This window comes from Falco biarmicus, chromosome 13 (assembly GCF_023638135.1).
Source record: "Falco biarmicus isolate bFalBia1 chromosome 13, bFalBia1.pri, whole genome shotgun sequence".
In the NCBI taxonomy this organism is placed as follows: Eukaryota; Metazoa; Chordata; class Aves; order Falconiformes; family Falconidae; genus Falco; species Falco biarmicus.
Window position 1 is genome coordinate 17,614,624 of NC_079300.1, and position 20,160 is coordinate 17,634,783.

The 20,160-nt window shown below is 37.9% G+C and overlaps 2 protein-coding genes across 4 annotated transcripts in view; both read left to right on the forward strand.

The window, feature by feature from the left end:
- The window catches only part of ATR (ATR serine/threonine kinase), a 42,689-nt gene extending 27,324 nt beyond the window's left edge, over nucleotides 1–15,365 (forward strand). For all 3 annotated transcript variants that reach the window (XM_056358437.1, XM_056358438.1, XM_056358439.1), the window contains 18 exons: nucleotides 223–314; nucleotides 902–993; nucleotides 1,397–1,574; nucleotides 2,816–2,992; nucleotides 3,368–3,527; nucleotides 4,059–4,238; nucleotides 5,619–5,761; nucleotides 6,165–6,262; nucleotides 7,383–7,615; nucleotides 8,387–8,521; nucleotides 9,100–9,300; nucleotides 9,611–9,754; nucleotides 10,464–10,614; nucleotides 11,505–11,661; nucleotides 11,797–11,950; nucleotides 12,908–13,059; nucleotides 13,314–13,419; nucleotides 14,756–15,365. In XM_056358437.1, the coding sequence (XP_056214412.1) occupies nucleotides 223–314; nucleotides 902–993; nucleotides 1,397–1,574; nucleotides 2,816–2,992; nucleotides 3,368–3,527; nucleotides 4,059–4,238; nucleotides 5,619–5,761; nucleotides 6,165–6,262; nucleotides 7,383–7,615; nucleotides 8,387–8,521; nucleotides 9,100–9,300; nucleotides 9,611–9,754; nucleotides 10,464–10,614; nucleotides 11,505–11,661; nucleotides 11,797–11,950; nucleotides 12,908–13,059; nucleotides 13,314–13,419; nucleotides 14,756–14,929 (2,727 nt within the window). In that variant the 3' untranslated portion in view covers nucleotides 14,930–15,365. The remainder of the gene's footprint in view (nucleotides 1–222; nucleotides 315–901; nucleotides 994–1,396; nucleotides 1,575–2,815; nucleotides 2,993–3,367; nucleotides 3,528–4,058; nucleotides 4,239–5,618; nucleotides 5,762–6,164; nucleotides 6,263–7,382; nucleotides 7,616–8,386; nucleotides 8,522–9,099; nucleotides 9,301–9,610; nucleotides 9,755–10,463; nucleotides 10,615–11,504; nucleotides 11,662–11,796; nucleotides 11,951–12,907; nucleotides 13,060–13,313; nucleotides 13,420–14,755) is intronic.
- Nucleotides 15,366–16,559: 1,194 nt separating this feature from the next.
- XRN1 (5'-3' exoribonuclease 1) overlaps nucleotides 16,560–20,160 on the forward strand; it is a 35,509-nt gene continuing 31,908 nt past the window's right edge. The window contains 3 exon segments of the mRNA XM_056357992.1: nucleotides 16,560–16,616; nucleotides 16,618–16,650; nucleotides 19,612–19,844. Coding sequence (XP_056213967.1) covers nucleotides 16,575–16,616; nucleotides 16,618–16,650; nucleotides 19,612–19,844 — 308 coding nt within the window. The 5' untranslated portion in view covers nucleotides 16,560–16,574.

Below are 20,160 nucleotides of genomic sequence, written 5' to 3' on the forward strand. Positions count from 1 at the left end.
GAGGTACATTTCAAAAACAGCCAGTGGTGATTTTTGGTAGTCATAGACCTTTAATTTTGAATATTCATTTAGATTATGGTGCAATTAGTTATGCTTTTTCATATTATAAGAAGCCTCCGAACGGACATATTTCTTCCTTCAGACTACCATGAATTTCATCAATGTATTGTGGGTGGTTTTCTTCATATGGTAGTTTGTTTTTTTTTCCCCTTCTATTTCTAGATTATTCATTATCATGGTGTAGTGAAGTCCATGTTAGGCCTTGGCCAGTTATCTACTGTGATTACTCAGGTCAATGGAGTGCTTGCAAACAGGTACTGTAAGCATCTAATACAATGTTTATTTGAGTAATACGAAGCTCATGTGTTATACCTGTGTCTCACTGACCATTTTAATGCATTATTAAGCATTTGATGCTATCGAGCATACCTAGCAGTGTGAAGCTAGAAAATAAGGGCTTTGTCTAGAAAATTTTTATTTCTAGTCTTCCAGAAATGTTAGTACTTCCTTTCTGTACTGTGTGCACTGTTGATATGTGCTTTAATTTGTTAAATAGAAACTTTATTCGTGTCTTGGATGCTATTGGTTCCATAGCTATTCTGTAGCCTAGTAGGGTAAATGAACTGAAAGATGGTAGTTTTTAAAATGTACCCTAGAAGTTAAATACACTTGGAAATTGCATCTGTGGCATCATGTTGTACAGCTATTATGTGTTATCAGTGCATACCCTTTGGTTTTATTGAATTTTATTAGAAGCAAGCTTACCTTGCATCTTCTTAAGTAAGAGAACTTTTTTACAAATAAAATTTGATAATATGATGTAGGACTAACATACTGAGGGGGAAAGGAAAAAAAATTGAGTTTAGCATGCACTTTTATTGCCTTCATTTTCTTCTAATAGGTCTGAATGGATTTCTGAACTGAACACTTACAGAGTAGAAGCAGCCTGGAAACTGTCAAGATGGGATTTACTGGAAAATTATTTGGCTTCAGGTAAGTTGTCGTGATATCAAAATATGAATACTTCCTTGCATTTCTGAACAAATACATGTTTTAGTCTAATAATCTTGAATCAAGAGGCAGCTACTGTAATTTTTTAGTCTTGGGTTCTGCTGGCAGGGGGGTTGGTTCTGACAGTCTTCTAGACTTTGTAAATGTATTTGATTGTAAACCATATAGCCTTTACGCAGAAATTTTTAACTGAGCATAAGGGCAAATTTCTTCTGGGTTGGTTTGAAGAGGGTGCCTCGTGGCGTGGAATTATACAGTATTTCTAAAATTAAATCAGTCAGTTCTGAGAAACTTATTTTTCCAGTCATATGTTAAGACAAATTTGCGTGTTCTGATTAAGCTGCTTAAAGAAACAGATTTTGAGAGGCTTTTGTTCTCCCCAAAGATGTGAAATCCACTACTTGGAGTGTCAGACTAGGACATCTATTATTATCAGCCAAGAAGAAAAATGAAGCAGCTTTTTATGAAACTCTCAAGGTTGTTCGAGCAGAACAGATTGTACCCCTTTCAGCAGCGAGCTTTGAAAGAGGATCCTATCAGCGAGGATATGAACACATTATCAGGTTTCTAATTTTTCTGATTTTCTGTTTTCAAGAAATGGATTTACAGAAATCACATAATTACGTATGCAGCAGCAGGAATTTTCCATTTCCACAATAAATGGTACTCATGTGCATTTTCTGTCACCTCTTTTTTTAATACTCGCCCAGTTGGAAACCTTTGATAAATTGGGAATTTACATTTGTCACCCATGAAAAATATTTACAGTGGAACTGTTGGGTATAGTCTTTCAGAATCAGCAAGCAAGTTTATATAAATACCAGGTAATAAAAAATCAGTGATTTAATTCCGTGCTTAAAGCAGTACATACAGGCCAGTAACTCTGTTAAGAGCATGCTTTCAATCTGTATGGTGGCCTAAAAGCACTCCCCACTTTAATCAGTAAAGAGCAGTGAGAATACAAACCCCATCCCTCTCAGTAGTTTTACCTTTTTTAATAAATTTTGAAGTTGGCTGTAGTAGACTAAAAAGTGATTAGCGTTTTTTTAATGTTAAAAGCTGAATGCTTCCTCTGCACTGTAAATGCATCCTTATGGCAAGATATTGCATGAAATTAGACAGTTGAAATATATATTTCTTAATTACTTAATAATCCTATAATATGGTTGGTAATTTTTGCAGTGTGGTTTCATTTAGGAAATGGAGTTTGAGTATTGAGAAAGCAGTGTTTCAAAATAAGTTTGATTTAGCTGTTGGTCTGGGCTACTCAGAAGACACTTTTTCCGTTAGACATACTTAGTACACTTTGACACTGCCAATGAGAACACAAGTGTTTACAAGCTCTCAGCTTTGCAGCTTTACAGTGACAGCTAATAGTAATGGTATTTTTAAGTAAATGCAATCACTTTTATTGTAAAGGAGGTGTTTAAGTAACAGATAGTATTTTACCTCTAAAATGGTACTTGTTGAAAATACCTGAATTTTTGAGGATTTATTGCTAAAAGGAATGGATAGAAATGTTTCTAAAGGTTGACTTTCTCTCCAAGTGATATTCATTGTCTCTGTGTTCAGCAGCTTGGCAAAGGAAAAGTGAGAAAATGACTAAATCAGTTCAAAAATCCTTGATTTTGTGTGTCTGGTTTTGCTGCTTTTTTGCTTTTAAAAGAAATCTTACTCTTTGAAGTTACTCACATGGCCAGCTTTTAGAAAGAGAGTGGCAATTTTTTTTTTTATAAAACTTGCATAAATCTCAAACAGCAAACAAGTTTCAATGATTTTTTTTGCCTTTGTTTTTCTAATACAGGTTGCATATGCTGTGTGAGTTGGAACATAGTATTGGACCAGTGTTTCAGCAACCAGATGGTGACCACGGTAGAGATTCCCTGAATTGGTGTGCTCGTATTGAAATGACCCAAAACTCTTACAGAGCAAAAGAACCCATTTTAGCACTGAGAAGGGCTTTGCTTAGTCTCAGTAAAAGGTGAGAACATGACTATTTCTTGCCTGTGTTGTGTTCTTAGTAATATTGTAGTTTTCCTTATGTGTGTTAGAAGATAAAACTTGGAAAATTTGTGTTGTAGCAATCTTCTCCAATGTTACATGCGTTCAAAATAGAAGGGAAAAAGTGGTGTCCATGGTGGTGGGGAGGAAGGCATAATCAGGGGGAAAGAGTATTTGTTTCTAGGCCTACACGGAGAAAAGGTGAAACAGATGTATTACTAATAATTTTAAATTATTTCTATGTAGTATATAGCTTATTGAGAAATTCTGTGCTTCAACTTGTGATATTTACTTCAGATTGTACAGTAGCATTCATCACTGAAATTTTTCGTTTTCTGCCAAAATATCTCTGCAGCCAGGATTACAGTGAGCTTGTTGGTCAGTGTTGGCTCCAAAGTGCTAGAGTTGCAAGAAAAGCCGGTCATCACCAGACTGCATATAATGCTCTTCTGAATGCTGGGGAATCTACACTCTCAGAACTTTACATAGAAAGAGCAAAGTGGCTCTGGTCCAAGGTAAAGAAAATAAAGATGGAATTTACTTTCTTACCTGCAAGAAAATAATCTTTTCAGTTTTCTTCAGGTAAAAAAGGCACAGAATCAGTATGCATAATCCAAAATATGTTAGCTGGCACTATCAACACATTCTGGTTGCAGTTGAGCAATGGGAATTTTTTACTTCCAGCTGCTAGTCAGCCCTTTACTGTATCTATTAACTCTCCTGGCAGCTATGTATAAAACTAGTGGGTTACCTGCCTCTGTCAAAGCAGCCCAGGCAAATTTAAATTATCTTTTCCTTAATTTGTGTACTTTTAATAGGGGTAGGCAGCAAACATGGGAGCAATTATTGTGGTAAACCTAAAAGGACAACAGTGCTGAGATAACAAAGGAATATAAGAATCACTTGATGTCAGTAATATTCAGTTACCAGAGCCAAAATGATCTAGAACACGCCGAGGGACATAGCTTTGCCTTAATAACAACTATAAGATTGACGTTCTACATCTGTCTTATTGAATGTATAAAATGTTTTCCTCTTTCCCTTAGGGTGAGGTTCATGAGGCACTCATTGTTCTCCAAAAGGGAGTTGAGTTATGTTTCCCAGAAAATAAAGCACCGTGCAGTAGCAAAACTCAGCTCATCCATGGTCGGGCAATGCTGCTAGTGGGTAGATTTATGGAAGAAACTGCTAACTTTGAAAGCAATGCAGTTATGAAAAAGTATAAGGTAATATACTAGTGTTAACAAGACAGCAGTTTTGAATAATAATATGTACCTTAAGTAAGCTATTATTATGCTTCTAATGGTGTCAATCAAGGATAACATCAGCGGAATTAAATGGTGTATCAGTGTGTAGGAGGGAAGTAGGTTTTTTGTAAAGATTTAACTATCTGGGTTAGCTTTAATATAACACATCAATGCAGGGACGTCTACAGTTCCTAACAGTGGGAACTAAGAATACCTAATATAGCTCTTTTAAAGTAAAAAAAACAAATTACAGGAGCATGGCTTTTTTCTTGTGCATGCACAAATTAGAATACCTCGATAAAGTGTGTGCATACTGAAATAAGGTGATGACACATTGTACTACTCTTCAGGGTTACTTCTCTCTCTGGTGGTGACTTGTAACTTGCAGTCTCTGTTGAACTAGGAAAAGGGGCAGATGGTGTGTGTTTCTTCAACAACACACTGCTACACTGTTTCATCTTACTACACCAGTGAAATACTGTTTGGCATTGATTAATATTGCCTACTAAATGTGTAGTTGATGCAGTGCTTTATGCTTCCTTAGAAGTAGTATGCCTCCTATCCAGGTTCTGACATTTGATACTGTTAATAGTTACTGCTGTCCTACTAATTAAAATACTTATGTAACAGTCATTTAGAGAAAAATTTTAACAGTTGTATCAAATCAAATGAAGGTTTAAATAATGGAAACTAATGAAATTTTGGAGGATTATATTAAAATACTAATGCTTAGAATTCTCTACTCTCTAAATATTGGTGCTGGAAACAAGCCAGTGTTATTAGAGAATGGATGTTCTACTTGCTGTGTTATTTCTTTTCTAATAGGTGTCACAAATTTTTGTTTCATTTTGGTTTTCTTTTAAACCACGTGATTTAGAAGGAAAACAGGAATGTGAAAAACATAAAATCATAGAATCATGTAGGTTGGAAAAGACCTTTAAAATTGAGTCCAACTACTGACAGCCTGCACTTCCATTTTTCAAAAAACTGTGAGAACCCAGTATAGAGTTGATCAGGAACTTGATTATAATATTTTTAAAGAAACAGTAATATCTGAAATTTTTAAAGAAACTATGGATTCTCTGTAATCCTGTTGTGAATTATCTTGCTGTCTCTAAATCCAAAAGGTATTTTAAGAACAGACTTTTAGTTTGTACAGGCATTTTTCTTGGGGCAAAATTATAATTTTTTGAGTTACAAAGTTACAATTAATACTTTTTTGCGTGTACTTTGCACAGAGGTAACTAATACAAGATTCTTGTTTCTTAATACTTTTTTATATTATTATTGGGTTGGGTTTTTTAATTTTAAATTTAGCATCCTTTCAAAAGTAATTATCTCTTCTTGATTTTGTTGCAGGATGTTACGGTTTTCTTGCCAGAATGGGAAGATGGACATTTTTATCTTGCTAAATACTATGATAAATTAATGCCAATGGTAACTGACAACAAGATGGAAAAACAAGGAGATTTGATTAGATACATAGTTCATCATTTTGGGAGGTTAGACCCTGGGGGAACTTTGCTTAGGTTCTATAGAAGGTTGACTATTATACTGAAAAAAATTTATAGGAATGTATTGTCTTTCAACAATTCAAACTGACTCGAATTTTTCTGCAGTCATGTCAAACAAAATACTGCATGCTTCCTTTTTGTTTTCATACCTAATTAATTTTACTTCTGGCTAAGCAATTTTCTGTTTTGTGCAAGACAATTATTTTATCTGCAGTTTTGATTACTAAAAACAAAGCTTTGTTTAGTAAGCTTTAGCTGTTACAGATGGATTAAAATCATGAACATAAATTTCTAAAGTCCAGAATGGAATGTGAAAGAATTTAGGATGTAAAATTTGTAGTGTTTCTAATGTATATCATTAACATGCTGTCATTTCAACATGTAATCACAGGTCTCTGCAGTATGGAAACCAATTCATCTATCAGTCAATGCCAAGAATGCTATCTTTATGGCTGGACTTTGGAGCAAAAGCATATGAATGTGATAAAGGTAGAACTTTTTTTTCTAGTACATACTTCCTGTGCCATACTTTTGAGTATATGATAGAAAGAGCGGTGAAGTATACTTACAGTTCTTTGTTTAGCTTTATTGCCTGTGGTTATATGGAAACAAGAAAATACTGCTATTATTTTAAATTACAGGATGTTAATATGCAAGGGATTATTAATTATTTTAATTAACCCTTTTTTAAAAATACATAATGAGATAACATTGCTTCTCAGGTAGTTTAAGTCAATGAACAGGTTTAGGGAAAATCCTTAATGTCACCAGTCACCTCTCCTAAAATGCTTCATGAGTAATGAGTAGTGGTTTTGTATGCACCTGCTACGGTAAGGTGTTAGGCTTTGAGGCTTTTTTCCAGTGTCTTGCTTCCAGTTGATGAAAGAATTTTGCTGAAATTTAAATGGGGGGGTGGGGGCAGGAATCCTGTAGGCAGCATCAAGGCATTTGAAACTACTATCATAGATGCATTTTGGGTGGGAGATACTTCTGTACAAATGAGAATTGCAAACATTGCCTGCATGTCTAGAGTGAAGCAGATAGTTGTGGCTTCTTGATCTTGACCTGGTTCTGTACACTTAGGTCAACTGAATTTAGCTGCAGGCACATGAGATGCTGCTTTTTGTGTTGTCGATGTGCAGCTCATGCTGGGCCCTCAGGGGCAGGCATGGAGATAGGAGCAGATGTGCTAGTTTCATCCCTTGTAAAGGTTTTCTTTATTTTCGCTCCACTAAAGATCATTGGAGTTCTTTTACCAGAGAAATACATGGAGTGTTTTTGTTTTGTTCTATGCCATTGCATCATTTTGGAGGAATGATAATGTTTTATTTTGAAGGTGTAAGGAGAGCTTTTCTGATATTGTCTGTATATGTCCCTGTTGTCTGTGCTTATTTCCTGTTATTCTGATTAGTTAAATAGCATATGTATTGTCATTGTATATTACGTTAAAAAGAACGTTACAGTAGGAGCTTTTCTTTTGCTGCCTTTGGTGGGGTTTTTTTTTGCTTATGAAAATTACCAACAAAATATGTTTGTGTGGCTGTGATTTAAATTGCATTTCAGATGGGGGAAAAAAGGGAGCATAATCTTGTCCTCTTGTGTTTTTCAGCTAGTCGTTCAGAACGTGTTCAAATGAAAAATGATTTATCTAAAATAAATAAGGTGATTACAGAGCACACAAATCACCTGGCACCCTACCAGTTTCTGACAGCTTTTTCTCAGTTAATCTCCCGAATCTGCCATTCTCATGATGAAGTCTTCGCAGTTCTGATGGTGATTGTTGCTAAAGTATTTTTAGCCTATCCACAGCAAGCAATGTGGATGATGACTGCTGTGTCCAAGGTATCTTGATAAGTATAGCTACACCTGTTATTACGTTTGTAAAACTATTTTCATCAGAGAGAAATGTCACTATACCCTATTTTACTTAAAGATGATAAGGAATGGAGAGTTTCCATTGCTGTGATACAGTGTTGTGGAACAGGGTATCAATGTTGTCACTGCAAAAGATTTTATTGTAATCTAAAGTTCAGATATTACAGTTAAAATGTTTCAAATTAGGTTGCTAACATGCGTCCTGATTTGCATGATGTATTAGGAAAGGAAATTTGAAAAACAAATGAATTGGGTGGCTATGGACAACAGATTTTGTTGGTTTTAATATTGTAAAAGTACTTCCAGTTTTATAATCAACTCTATGCCTTCATTAAAATGAGATAGACGTACCACTTAGTCCTAATACTTAACTGGTAGTAGGGTTGTTCCAAAGCAAATTAGAAAGCATCGTGCATACTATTTCTTTAAGGCTGGTGAAATAACATTCAGATCACTAGCATATTCTTGAATATTGGCTTTTATGTTGTGGGACTCCCAAGAATGGTTTCGTAAAGATAATACCCCCACACACAGACACACACCCCAACCGTACCACTTGAGTACTTGTTCAGGTCCCAAATTTTGGTTGGAGAACTTCCTTCTCCAGATAGTAGATACTAGAGTATATTAATATAGTAGATAGTAGAGTATATAAATTACTGGGAGGGTGTGGGTGTTTGGATTCTTTAATGGATTTGACTGTTGTTTTAATAAATGTTAACTTTGCTCTTTTTTCAGTCTTCTTACCCTATGCGTGTCAATAGATGCAAGGAAATTCTAAACAAAGCCATCCACATGAAGGAATCTTTAGGAAAATTTATTGGAGATGCAACACGCCTTACAGATAGGCTGTTAGAACTATGCAACAAACCGGTAATTAAAAACATAAACCAATTAATGCATGTAATAGGATTATTCAGAAATGTTATAGAAAAAGCTTCTTCTGATAGCTTTCATTAGCCAATTCATTACATCATTGCATCTTAACTTGTAAAAGATTTTACTTTTTACTTAATAAAAATATTCAGAAGAGTAGAAAATAGCTAGACATTGAGCACACTTTAAAATATTTCAGTACCTAATGGTACATTTCACAGTGCATGGGCTTTACATTATTCGGTGCTTTCATGTATGATTCTTGGCCAGTAACTTTCACAGAGTTTTAATGTAAAAATAGGCTGGTTGTGTTTTCATGAACAAATGCACTTGATAATAAAGGTAAAAATAAATATTTCATTATTCTGTATTTACATTCAGAGTGAAAAATTCATGTGCCATAATGGCCAGATATATTTACTTTTGACCACTCCCATTTAATTTGATATGTAATTAGCCATTTTTCTTCTTACTATAAGCATTTGTTACTCTATTCTATTTGTTAGTTGATATGAGTAGTAAAAACAGTAATATTTTGAGTGTTTATTGTTAAATTTTGAATATTTCTTTTCAAGGTTGATGGAAACAGCTCAACATTAAGTATGAATATTCATTTCAGAGCACTTAAGAGATTAGTGGAAGAGCAGACATTTAGTGAAATTCTCATTCCCTTACAATCTGTAATGATACCAACTCTTCCTTCAACTCCTGGTACACATACTAACCATGAACCTTTTCCTGGACGGTGGGCCTACATTGCAGGCTTTGACGATGCGGTAAGCCTCTGGCTGGCACCTCATTTTAATCTTCATGTTCAACAAATGTAGCTGCAAATATATTTTGGTTCCCTAGAAATGGAGGAGTGGACTTTGTAATTACTTTCGTGGAAACTTGAGTGGCTTCTGTCATGACAACCTGAGACAGATATGCCCTCTTGGTATTTAGATGAAGATATGGCCTGTGGTTAACGTGGTGTAACACCATGGAAGTGCTAATGTGATTGGTTGCAGTGGTTTATTACAGTTAGACACTTTGTTTTGTATGACCTGATACATGTGTTAATAAAGAATTTCATTTTTTCCTTAGGTGGAAATTCTTGCCTCACTTCAAAAGCCAAAAAAGATCACCTTAAAAGGTTCAGATGGGAAATCTTACATTATGATGTGTAAGCCAAAAGACGATCTAAGAAAAGACTGTCGGCTCATGGAATTCAACTCCCTTATTAATAAGGTTTGATGAGTTAGACAATCAGTTGCATTATGTTTATTGAGCAGAATAAAATGCTGAATATTGAACAAAAAGCCACAACCAACTTACCTTGAGATAAAGCTTACTGGAAGGGAAGTAAACTTGCAAAATACCTTATTTCGGCAGAAATCAGTAGCAATTGATAATAAGGGATTGCTTATTCCAGAAAAAATATACAGGAAAGATTATTTACAGTAAATAACTGCAAACATTCTGCTGTCATGCTTCATATTTCTTATTCAGGATTTTCTAATATTTTTAATGAGAAATAGGTAAATTTATCTTTTCATACTATAAGTGTTGCTATACCTATTTTAGTTGTGTTTTGCTTCTTGGCAATATGCTCAAGGTTAAGGTACCATGTTTTCTATGAGGTTAAAGCAAATGATGGCATCTCTGAAATACTAAACAACTTATTTCAAATAATGGTTTTAAGGATTTAAGCCATGCACAAGTTATGCAGTTAGACTTTATTGTGTAATTCTCTTTTTTTAATTTAATTTGGAGAACAGGTGCACATTTTGCTTGCATTTGACCTTTTGACAGCATTAATAGTGTGGACGGCAAGGCTTAGAATTTTAAATTCTAGATTATGTCATTGGAAAAAGATATACATAGAATGGTTAATTTTATTGATATATTTTGATCATGTCCATGTTATCTGTTAATCTAATTTTTCTTTTGTGAATAGTGCTTAAGAAAAGATGCGGAATCACGTAGGCGAGAGCTCCATATTCGAACCTATGCAGTTATTCCATTAAATGATGAATGTGGCATAATTGAATGGGTGAACAATACTGCTGGTTTTAGAAATATCCTGATAAAACTTTATAAGGAGAAAGGTAAATAAATATATTAGACTATAGTGATACTTCATTTTATTTTTTTTAAAGAGCTTTTATATTAATTAGTAAATGAGACCAACAGCAAGGATCAGACTAAATTCTAGCGATGCATTCATGTGTGTTTTTAATTATATGCAAGATATTATTATTCAGATGTGTGGTAGACTTATACTTTTAAATGGAAGAAAATTGGTGCTTGCAATAAACAAGGTCCTTAAGAGAACTGATAACACAATCATTTTAATGTATTCTTTTATGCAATGATGCAAATCATTTCAGCAGTGGTGCCAGCAGCATGGGAATGTATGTGCAGCAGTGAAAAATAGAAGAGTATGGACTTTTTCTTTAGATTTGATCTGTTGTTTTTCATTTCTGTTACATTTGTGTGAGATAACAGAGATAATTTAGCATTGACTCAAGGTTGAGGGTACAGCAATTTTAGAGGGAAAAGATGAGATTTTTGACTTCTTGTTAACAAAGCAACTTCCTGGTTAGTGCGGTAAAATTTGGAGGGGAAATTTAACACGTTATCTGTATGTATGCAGACATCAAGGAGTTTGGAACTTGAAATATCTCAACTGAATATAATGAATGGCTTTATGAGGGTGTTGTGGGTTTGTTGGAGTTTTTTGTGTTTGTGTGTTCCTCTGACTCCACCCCATGGCAACCAGTAAAACTGGTGGGTTGTTTCCAGGTCTTCTTTTAACATTATGATTTTTTTAATTTACTTTCCAGTACCTCACCACCGTGTTCTATGGGTTATTTTCCATTTGTTCATTTATTTCAACTTTATGGAGACGTTTTATCTTCTCTAAAATATTATATTGTAATAGTACTTACAAGGCTTTATTTGGGGATTTCTTTTACTTAATTGAGGTGTATTACAGGTATCTATATGACTGGAAAAGAACTGCGTCAGCATATGCTTCCAAAGTCAGCGCCTTTGTCTGAAAAGCTGAAAATGTTCAAGGAAGTCCTTCTGCCTCGTCATCCTCCTGTCTTTCATGAATGGTTTCTTAGAACGTTTCCTGATCCTACTTCATGGTGAGTAACTGGGATTGGGCTAGCTCAAGGATATCTTCTTTGTGTATTTCACTAAACATTAATGGTACTACTGAAAAGGACAAGTAACCCAAGGATGTGACTTCAGACATGCATATCTGATTCTTATTTCCACAGGTACAACAGTAGGTCAGCCTATTGTCGTTCTGTTGCAGTTATGTCAATGGTAGGTTACATACTTGGTCTAGGAGACCGTCATGGTGAAAATATCCTGTTTGATTCTTTGACGGGTGAATGTGTGCATGTGGATTTCAACTGCCTTTTTAATAAGGTGAGAAATGCCACTTGCTGTGCTTGCTGTTTATTTTTACATGCATGTAAATTACAAATGTCTACTGTTTGGGGGTTTTCCCACCTTTTTTTTTTTTTTTTTTTTATGTTAATATATCTGTTGTGTTGTCTCTCTCATTTGTCTCTTATTTATACCCAACACACAGTCTGGGATATTTGAAGAGTATGCAATTGTCCTGTGTACTGCATTAATGAAAGCCAGCTTTTTGATTTAGCCACTATCAGATGAGCTCATATGGATACACTGAAATAGCCCACATTTTAAAGTGTTTGTATTTTGTGACTCCTCTGTCTTTACTAGCACCCTTCAAAGCAAGCTGTAATTGCTATATTGAGAATTCTGCTGCTGTGAAGAGTTTTGTGAGTGTTTTCTTTCCTCTCATACAAATTCGGCACAAAATTTCCAATGGTTCTGTTAAAATAGCAGAAATTGTGGTCAGGGTGGGATTTGGAGTTTTGGTGTTTCTGTTGAAAGATGCTTTTGGTGTGGGACATGTGCCCTTGTTAATTCAAATAAGTGAGGTAGAGATATAGTTAGTTTATTTCTTCTGCTTTATTTTCAGTAAATATGAATTCTCCTACATAACCTGTAATTAAAAGATACAATTGTTTTTAAGCTAATTTGCATATTATAAAAGAAAAGTTAGCATTTTGCATGAGACTACAGAGCAGCAATTTATATACAGCGAATTTTTATACCCTGTATTATTGTATTAAAACAGGGAATAAGATGTTCTTTGGACATTGGTATCCTTTTTCACTGTAACTTCCCTTTAACGGCTGAGGAGGGCTGTGATCTGAGCAAATATCTCTTGTCAGCTAGGAAACTGCCACTGGCGAAGATAGGGGAAAACCACTAAAAACAAGGCAGAAGTTACCCTTTATTTTAATAATGCTTAAAATGCTTGGGGCATACCCTTTTTTTATCAATGTAAAGGGAGAAACTTTTGAAGTTCCGGAAATCGTTCCTTTTCGTCTCACTCACAACATGGTTAATGGAATGGGTCCAATGGGAACAGAAGGTCTCTTCCGAAGAGCTTGTGAAGTCACAATGAGGCTTATGCGTGATCAAAGGGAGCCTCTAATGAGGTATGGCAACTGGGTTTGTTACAAACTCTGCAAAAGCTGTCTGTAGTCTAAACATCTTAAACAGTAACTGCTGGTGAATATGCCAGTCCCAGCATATGCCTGTTATGCAGCTCAGTCTTACTGTGGCATGCAGTTAAATATAAACAGAGATGATAAATACTCACTGCTAACTTTAGACTCCCATCAGTGCCCTTGCTTTGAAATTTAAATGTATTATATGTATCTTATCCTTTTTTTATTTTTTATTTACTTAGTGTCTTAAAGACTTTTATCCACGATCCTCTTGTGGAATGGAGTAAACCTGTTAAAGGGAATACAAAAGCACAGGTGAACGAAACTGGAGAAATTGTCAATGAAAAGGTTAGTTTAAAACGTATATAAAGTATCCAAATGTCAAATGTCCATTATGGTTGCAAGTTCAATATTTCCTAACTGAAATCTTAATGGTCTTGTTTTTTCTTTAATTTAAAAATTCTTCTGGTTATTTCTTCTTGATTATCTCTGTGTTCATAACTTTTATCCATAAAGAGACTATTTTATTGATGGAAAGTGGAATTTATCTATTAAAGCACGCAACAAAATACAGCCTGTAATTTAGTGTTACTAAATCAAGGAAAACATCAACAGAAGCAGTAGAATAGGCAAGGCTTTTGCTACCTCTCACTCTGACTGTTGCACAGTCCTCCACATTTATAGTGATGGTAACATCTGGAGTTCTTGCCACGCATATTTTTGTGCTTTTTATGAGTGGATGCTTATTACTGAATAAATACATGCCTGGTTACACGTCAAGGAATACTTGATTAAAATCAGGATTTCATATGTACTGTTTCTTTTGTAGCTGCTGATAAACACGATATTGTTCATCCAAAATACAGCTTGTACAAGCTATAATATTTATTCTCTTTGCCCTTTGCAGAAAATCTGACTTGTCTCTTTTTGCTTTAAAAGGAATATTTAGTGAAAATAAATATGTGTAATAGCAGATAAAACTTAAGGAGCACTGGTAAACATGCCAACTAAGTTAAGGACAAACTACAGTACTGAGGCTATATTACAACAAAGAACTGAACTGAGCTATTAGAGCACAGAAAATCTCCTGGTCTTCAAACAACTACTAACCAGGCTGTGTCTACATAACCTTTCTTATAGTTACAGGACCACCCACATAGCTGCATATATTAACTGTATTTTCTGGGTAGGTGCCAATGTTATGCTTAAGCTTTAAAAGAAAATGTGTAACTGGTAGAACTAGCTACTCAAGTGGGCCTTAAACCAGCTCATTTTGAGTTACTCATCTTCATTTTTAGTTGCTTATAATTTTGGCCTAAATTTTCCAGACTAGATACTTTCTTTAATTTTATCCAGAACTATGAGAATAAGGGTGGGAAAATTTTCCATTTATTTGAAAGTAATTGTATGAAATAAAGCATTCTAATGCTTTCAAATACATTTGCATAGCTTTTTCAGTCTTCTGGTAAATTTTACCTGTAAAAATGTAAGGCAATAATTTATGTATTGTAATGAATTATTTTAAAAAGTGAGTATCCTTTATTTTCAAAGTCACTGGTGTAGACACTTTTGTTTTCTATTAAATTAGCATACAGGTTTCAAACTGATCCTAATAAATACTTTTTTATTTTAAGAAGTGGAAGTTCAGGATTAGTAGCAGTATTTTTTTTTTCTTTGTTTACAGGCCAAAACCCATGTCCTTGATATAGAACAACGGCTGCAAGGTGTCATTAAGACTAGAAACAGGATAAAAGGACTACCCTTATCTATTGAAGGGCATGTTCATTACCTCATTCAAGAAGCAAGTGATGACAATCTGCTCTGCCAGATGTATATGGGCTGGGCTCCATATATGTGAAATCTGTTCACCTTGGAATATCATTCACAAGTGATGTAGCTATAATATTCTTGACAAGGTATTAATCAGTGATAACTGGTTGCTTCTGTTAATTTCTGATAGTGAGCAGCAGAACAGTCTTATGATCAATCCGAAATCTATGTAAAATTACACAAATATGCAAGTATACAAATATGCGGGTATGTTATACGTACACTTGCGGATCTGTGAGGTGTTACTGCTTAAGTTTTGTATACAAACAGAAGACAATACGTAACCACTGCTTAAAAATTAGACTGTGCAAGTCTCTGCAAGTTTCTTACTCTGACCATATGAAATTTTTTCATGTTGAAAGAATGTACTCTATGAAGTACTGTATGTTTTTGAAAGATTTTTCTCATTCAGCTGATTTGTAGATGACAAAATCTGACAACATTAAAGTTTTATACTGATATCATGTGAAGTGGTTCTTACAACTTTTTTCTAATTGCAGTTCAGAAGGGCTGTCTAGCAGCAGTAGACATTTAATTTTGATTTCCTTTGACTTTCTTCCATATGGTCTGGCTATGTCTAGAAAAGCATTTGGGATCTTAATCTTACCATGAAGAAGCTGATGAAGTGTTAGTGTTCTGAAACTGTTTCCTTAGCCCTTGCCTGCGGTGCCAAGAAACGCTCCTGAAGGAAATGACACAAAGCTGTGAGTCAGAAGACCCTGTCAGTGGGGCTGTGACACCAGTGCAGCAGGCAGGGTATAGTCTCTGTGACTTAAACATAGATTGAGGCTCCTGGGAGGTCCAGACAGGCTCCCTCTTCCCTCCCTTGTAAAAAGCATGGCTATACTGTTTTTCCATTCTAGTCAATTCGTATCTGAAATTGATTCCACTTAAGAAAAAGTGTTTTGAGTGGCCAGGAGGGGGCCTGACCTACACTGACTGACTGACCCTGATGGTTGCTTCTCTGTACACCCAAGTTGTAGGGAACTGAGGAGGGAGATAAGGAAAAATTATACTTTTAGAGCAGGGTATAATTACAATTTTTATCCAGTACTTTTTCTGCTATTCTGAAAGACAAACCATGCTATTAGATGTTCATTGCTGTGATGCTGTGTCATGAGACACAATTCAGCTGAGCTCCAGTGGTGTTGGAGAGTGAATTTAAGCAATGGGTTTACAACTAGTTACAGTCGGTTTTGTTTCTTTGGGGAACTGGTGGGTCATCTAAAAGTGTTGGTAGTGCCTCATGAATGTGAAGATTTTTCTACGTCTGATCTTTGCAACCTCCTGTGATCTTTTCTGTTGTGATGTGTGACTGCTGGGGTTATGCTACCCCTCACAGGCTTTACCATAACTGTTACACTACCGAGCGAATGGAACCTCGCAGGAACTGTTGCACCTGGTACCGCCAAGGGAGCTGCTGGCCGCTGTCACAGGCCCTGGCGCCGCCGCCCGCCGTGGGGGTCCCTGTGTGGGCCGCAGGGGCGACGCTTCCCGCGCTCCGCGCCGCTCTGCCCTGCCCGCCGCTCTCTATGGTCGGCGCGGGGCGCTCTGCGCGGCGCTCTATGGCGCGGGCGGCCCGGCTGTCAGTACGGCGCGCCGGAAGGAGGGCGGAGCGCGGCCCGCGGTTGTTTGGGTCCGGCGGGGCTGTGAGGGCGGCGGGAGCGGTGGCCATGGGGGTCCCCAAGTTCTACCGGTGGATTTCGGAGCGGTACCCCCTGCCTCAGCCAGGTGCTGAAGGAGCATCAGGTAAGCTGGGAGCGGAGCGCCGCTGCCTGCCGAGGCCCCGGCCCCGCTCCGCGCCGGGACGGAGCAGGGAGGGTCCGGGCTGGCCCCTCGGCGGGGCGGGGGAGCGGGCCCGGGGGGCTGACTCGGGGCCGGGGCTGGCTCGCTGAGGGACGTGTCGACGCGGGGCGGGCGGCGGTGCCTCCGGCTGCCCCTCGGCGAGCCCCGCCGTTCGGAGCGACCGAAAGTCGCGGGATGGCGGTGTGCAGCCGCTGGGAAGTGGCTGAGGCTGCGGAGCCCCTGCGAGCCTGAGCGGCCGAGCCGAGGCTGCCGTTAGTGCGCGGCGGTGCCGGGCGGCCGCGGCTGGGCTCAGCGGCGCAGGTATGCCCGCTCCTCCTTACGTGCAGGCAGCGTTTTCAGAAGCCCCCGAGCCGAACCACGAGGGAAAGCGCCCAGCCCGAGCGTTTCCCTGCCGTGGTGGTGGCCCGCCACTGGGCTTCCTCCTTTCGGTTTTGGTTGCCCGCCTGCCACTGGCCCTGCGCCCTCGGCGGCCCCTCGCCACCCCCACCCCCACCCCCCCCCCCCCCCCCTCGCCCCGGGCAGCAGCGGTGGGGGCTTCCCCCTCACCGGGCTCGGGAAAGGTACAGCTGCTGGGGCCCGTGGCACGGTAATGGCGAGGGACAGGTTTTACAGCCCTGCTGCGTTTCCTTGTTGTCGCTTGCGTCGGACGGTTTGTATTAGTAGTAAACCGAGGAGTGTGTTAAAGCCTGGAAAAGGAAAGGCACAAATACTGCTTTAGCAGTCAGGCAAAACAGTCTTGTTTTCAGGGAAATTGCGTTTGGTACCTGGTAAGTACAAGCTCTTAACTTTTCATTAACAACTGTCGTTATGGATGTGGCTTTATAGTCTGGGAAAGGAAGTTCTTAGGCAAGTTGGGTGATGATTGAAGAAGACCTGTTTGAGTGTTAACACGTTTATCCTAAACAGATAACATTTGAAAAGATTAAATAGTTGTATCAATGTATCTGAGGTGCCCTGCTCCAGTGATTCCAAACGTGGATGTTTGACCTACCTTTCTGGTTTCAGAGCAGTTTTGAAAACTTAGGTTTTTGCTTATGGTTTGTTGAATTTCAGTACGTTGTCTGATGTGGTCTGTGTAGCAAGGTGGCAGCAGCGTATGCTGGCTTTTCAGCTCTTTTGTTAAAAGCCTGGGCAGCTCGCTGAAATTGGTGGTAGCTTTAGACGTCTGAAGAACTGCACCGCAGCAACAGAGGAGTCAGCATGGGTCTGCTCTAACCCGGCGGGGGGGGGGGGGGATAGCAGCAGGGGGTAGTACCCGTGATGTGTGCGGGAGGAGGCAGATGGAATGCTTCAGAAAACCAAAAAACATAACCTTAAGTATGCTAATGTTACTCTGTAGTTAGTCTGTCAGAAAACTAGGTGATGTTGTTAGTTTACAAGGATACTCTGTATAGAAGAGGGAAATGTCTAGATTGTTATCTGTTATGTTAAGCCTCAGCAGTTGCATGTATTCTCATTCTTCCTTTCCTCTGCCAGACCTCTTGAATATACAGACTGACATGTACTAGCATTTGGATTAGGATTCTTGTTTGCTATTACAGAAAAAACTGCCCAGAACAAAAGGCAATTTCTATGTAAAACACATCATTATTTTGAATTTGTGTTATAGCTGTGTTTCTTGAAAGGCCATATGTTTTCCATATATAAGCTACTTCCATATAAAAGCTTAAGTTTTCGCGTCTTTGGAATGCTGCCTGTGCAATGCCTTGTTCTCTTCTTAACTAAAAGTGGTGCCTGTGTGGATGATGTGTTTGAGTATGTTGAGAGCAGTTTGGTTACTGAATTTAGCTGTACTGAAGATCATTATGCATAGTAGAAGACTAGTTATTGCAGGTGACTGGAGATGCTTCCCAATTCTGCCTCTTGTTTCTTCTCTTCATCATTCCTCTTTCTGAAACAGTGTTATGTTTTTCTTGCATCTGGGATGATAAATACAATTCAAATAACATGCCTTTCAAAATTATGTAAAGATATGTCAGTAGCAATAGTACGGGAAATGATAAAAAGTTAGCAGAGCCTTTTTCCAGCTATAATGCTGGTAGGATTTTTATGAATGGTCATGTTGGCAGATTAAAGAATAGATATGTGGCTTTTGTGTATGTTTGGTGGGTTTTGGTAACAAAAAGCTAGATAATGGCCCCTTTGCTTCATACCTTTAACAGTGTGCTCTATATGTTGCTTGTGTACATTGGGGGGAGGTTTTTTTCTTTTAAAGGAGGTTGGAATGCTACAGATAAGGCTGTTAGAAGAACAGATAGCTAAACAAAACAACTACGTTTAGAAAGCATGGGAAATAAAATGATATTACTGGTAACTCTACTGCTTTTGGTGATAATTGCCACTCTCAACTCACAGGTGGCTCTTAGCACAGAGAAACAAGCAGCATGCAGTGGTCATGGTAGGAGCTGGTTAACAGGGGGAGAGCCCTAAAGCTTCTTCAGCTGGCTTTGCTCTTGAAGGGCTGTTGGAAACTGCATACTGTACTCAGTTTTGTAGATTTTGTTGTCTATAGTACAGCTATGCAGGACTGAATCAGTGAAATGTGTGGAGATATTAAAAAAATCCTGAAAAACATGATTTTTATTTGCTTTTCCCTTATACAAATGTAGAAGATTGGCTGAGCCCAGGGGACGGAAGTCCTGAGGTACTGGAAACAGTCAGAAATAGGATAGGAATCTGTTCAGCTGACTTTCTTCACTAGGAAAATCATCATAATGGATTGCAAGTGCAGACAAACCTGTAACCAGTCAAGATATTCTTAGCCCATTGGCGTGCAGTAAGTTCCAAGGAGGTCTTCCCACCTCAGCTTGTTTCCAGAGTTCGTTATGCCCAGTCACACCTTGGGCAAGGATTGCGTTGCTTCAGCTGCCATCACTGAGTGGGTACTAACTGTGGCTTTTGTAGATTCCAGAATTTGACAACTTATATCTGGACATGAATGGCATTATACATCAGTGTTCACATCCAAATGATGATGATGTACACTTCAGAATCTCAGAAGATAAGATTTTTGCTGATATTTTTCACTATTTGGAAGTACTGTTTCGCATTATTAAACCAAGGAAGGTTTTCTTCATGGCAGTTGATGGAGTGGCTCCAAGAGCAAAAATGAATCAGCAGCGTGGGAGACGTTTTCGGTGAGAATATTTGTACTTGCTCTGTCTTTAGGATAGTAAACTCCTTAAAAAACCACGTTTCCTTAAATGTATGCCGTGAAAGTAAAATATATTATGAGTGGTCGTGCCTTTGACAGTAGCTTTAATTTTTAGTTAAATGAGGGTAAGTACCTGTAAAAGTTTAATACTTAAAATCAGGATTCCAAAAAGGAAAGTTTGCTTGCTACTTAAATTTTTCTCTGTGTATGCAGGACTTGGGGATGGGGGGAGCTTTTTTCCTGTGAAATTTGCTGTGAAATAGATCTGCAAGTGGAGCTCTTACAGATGTCTCTGATGG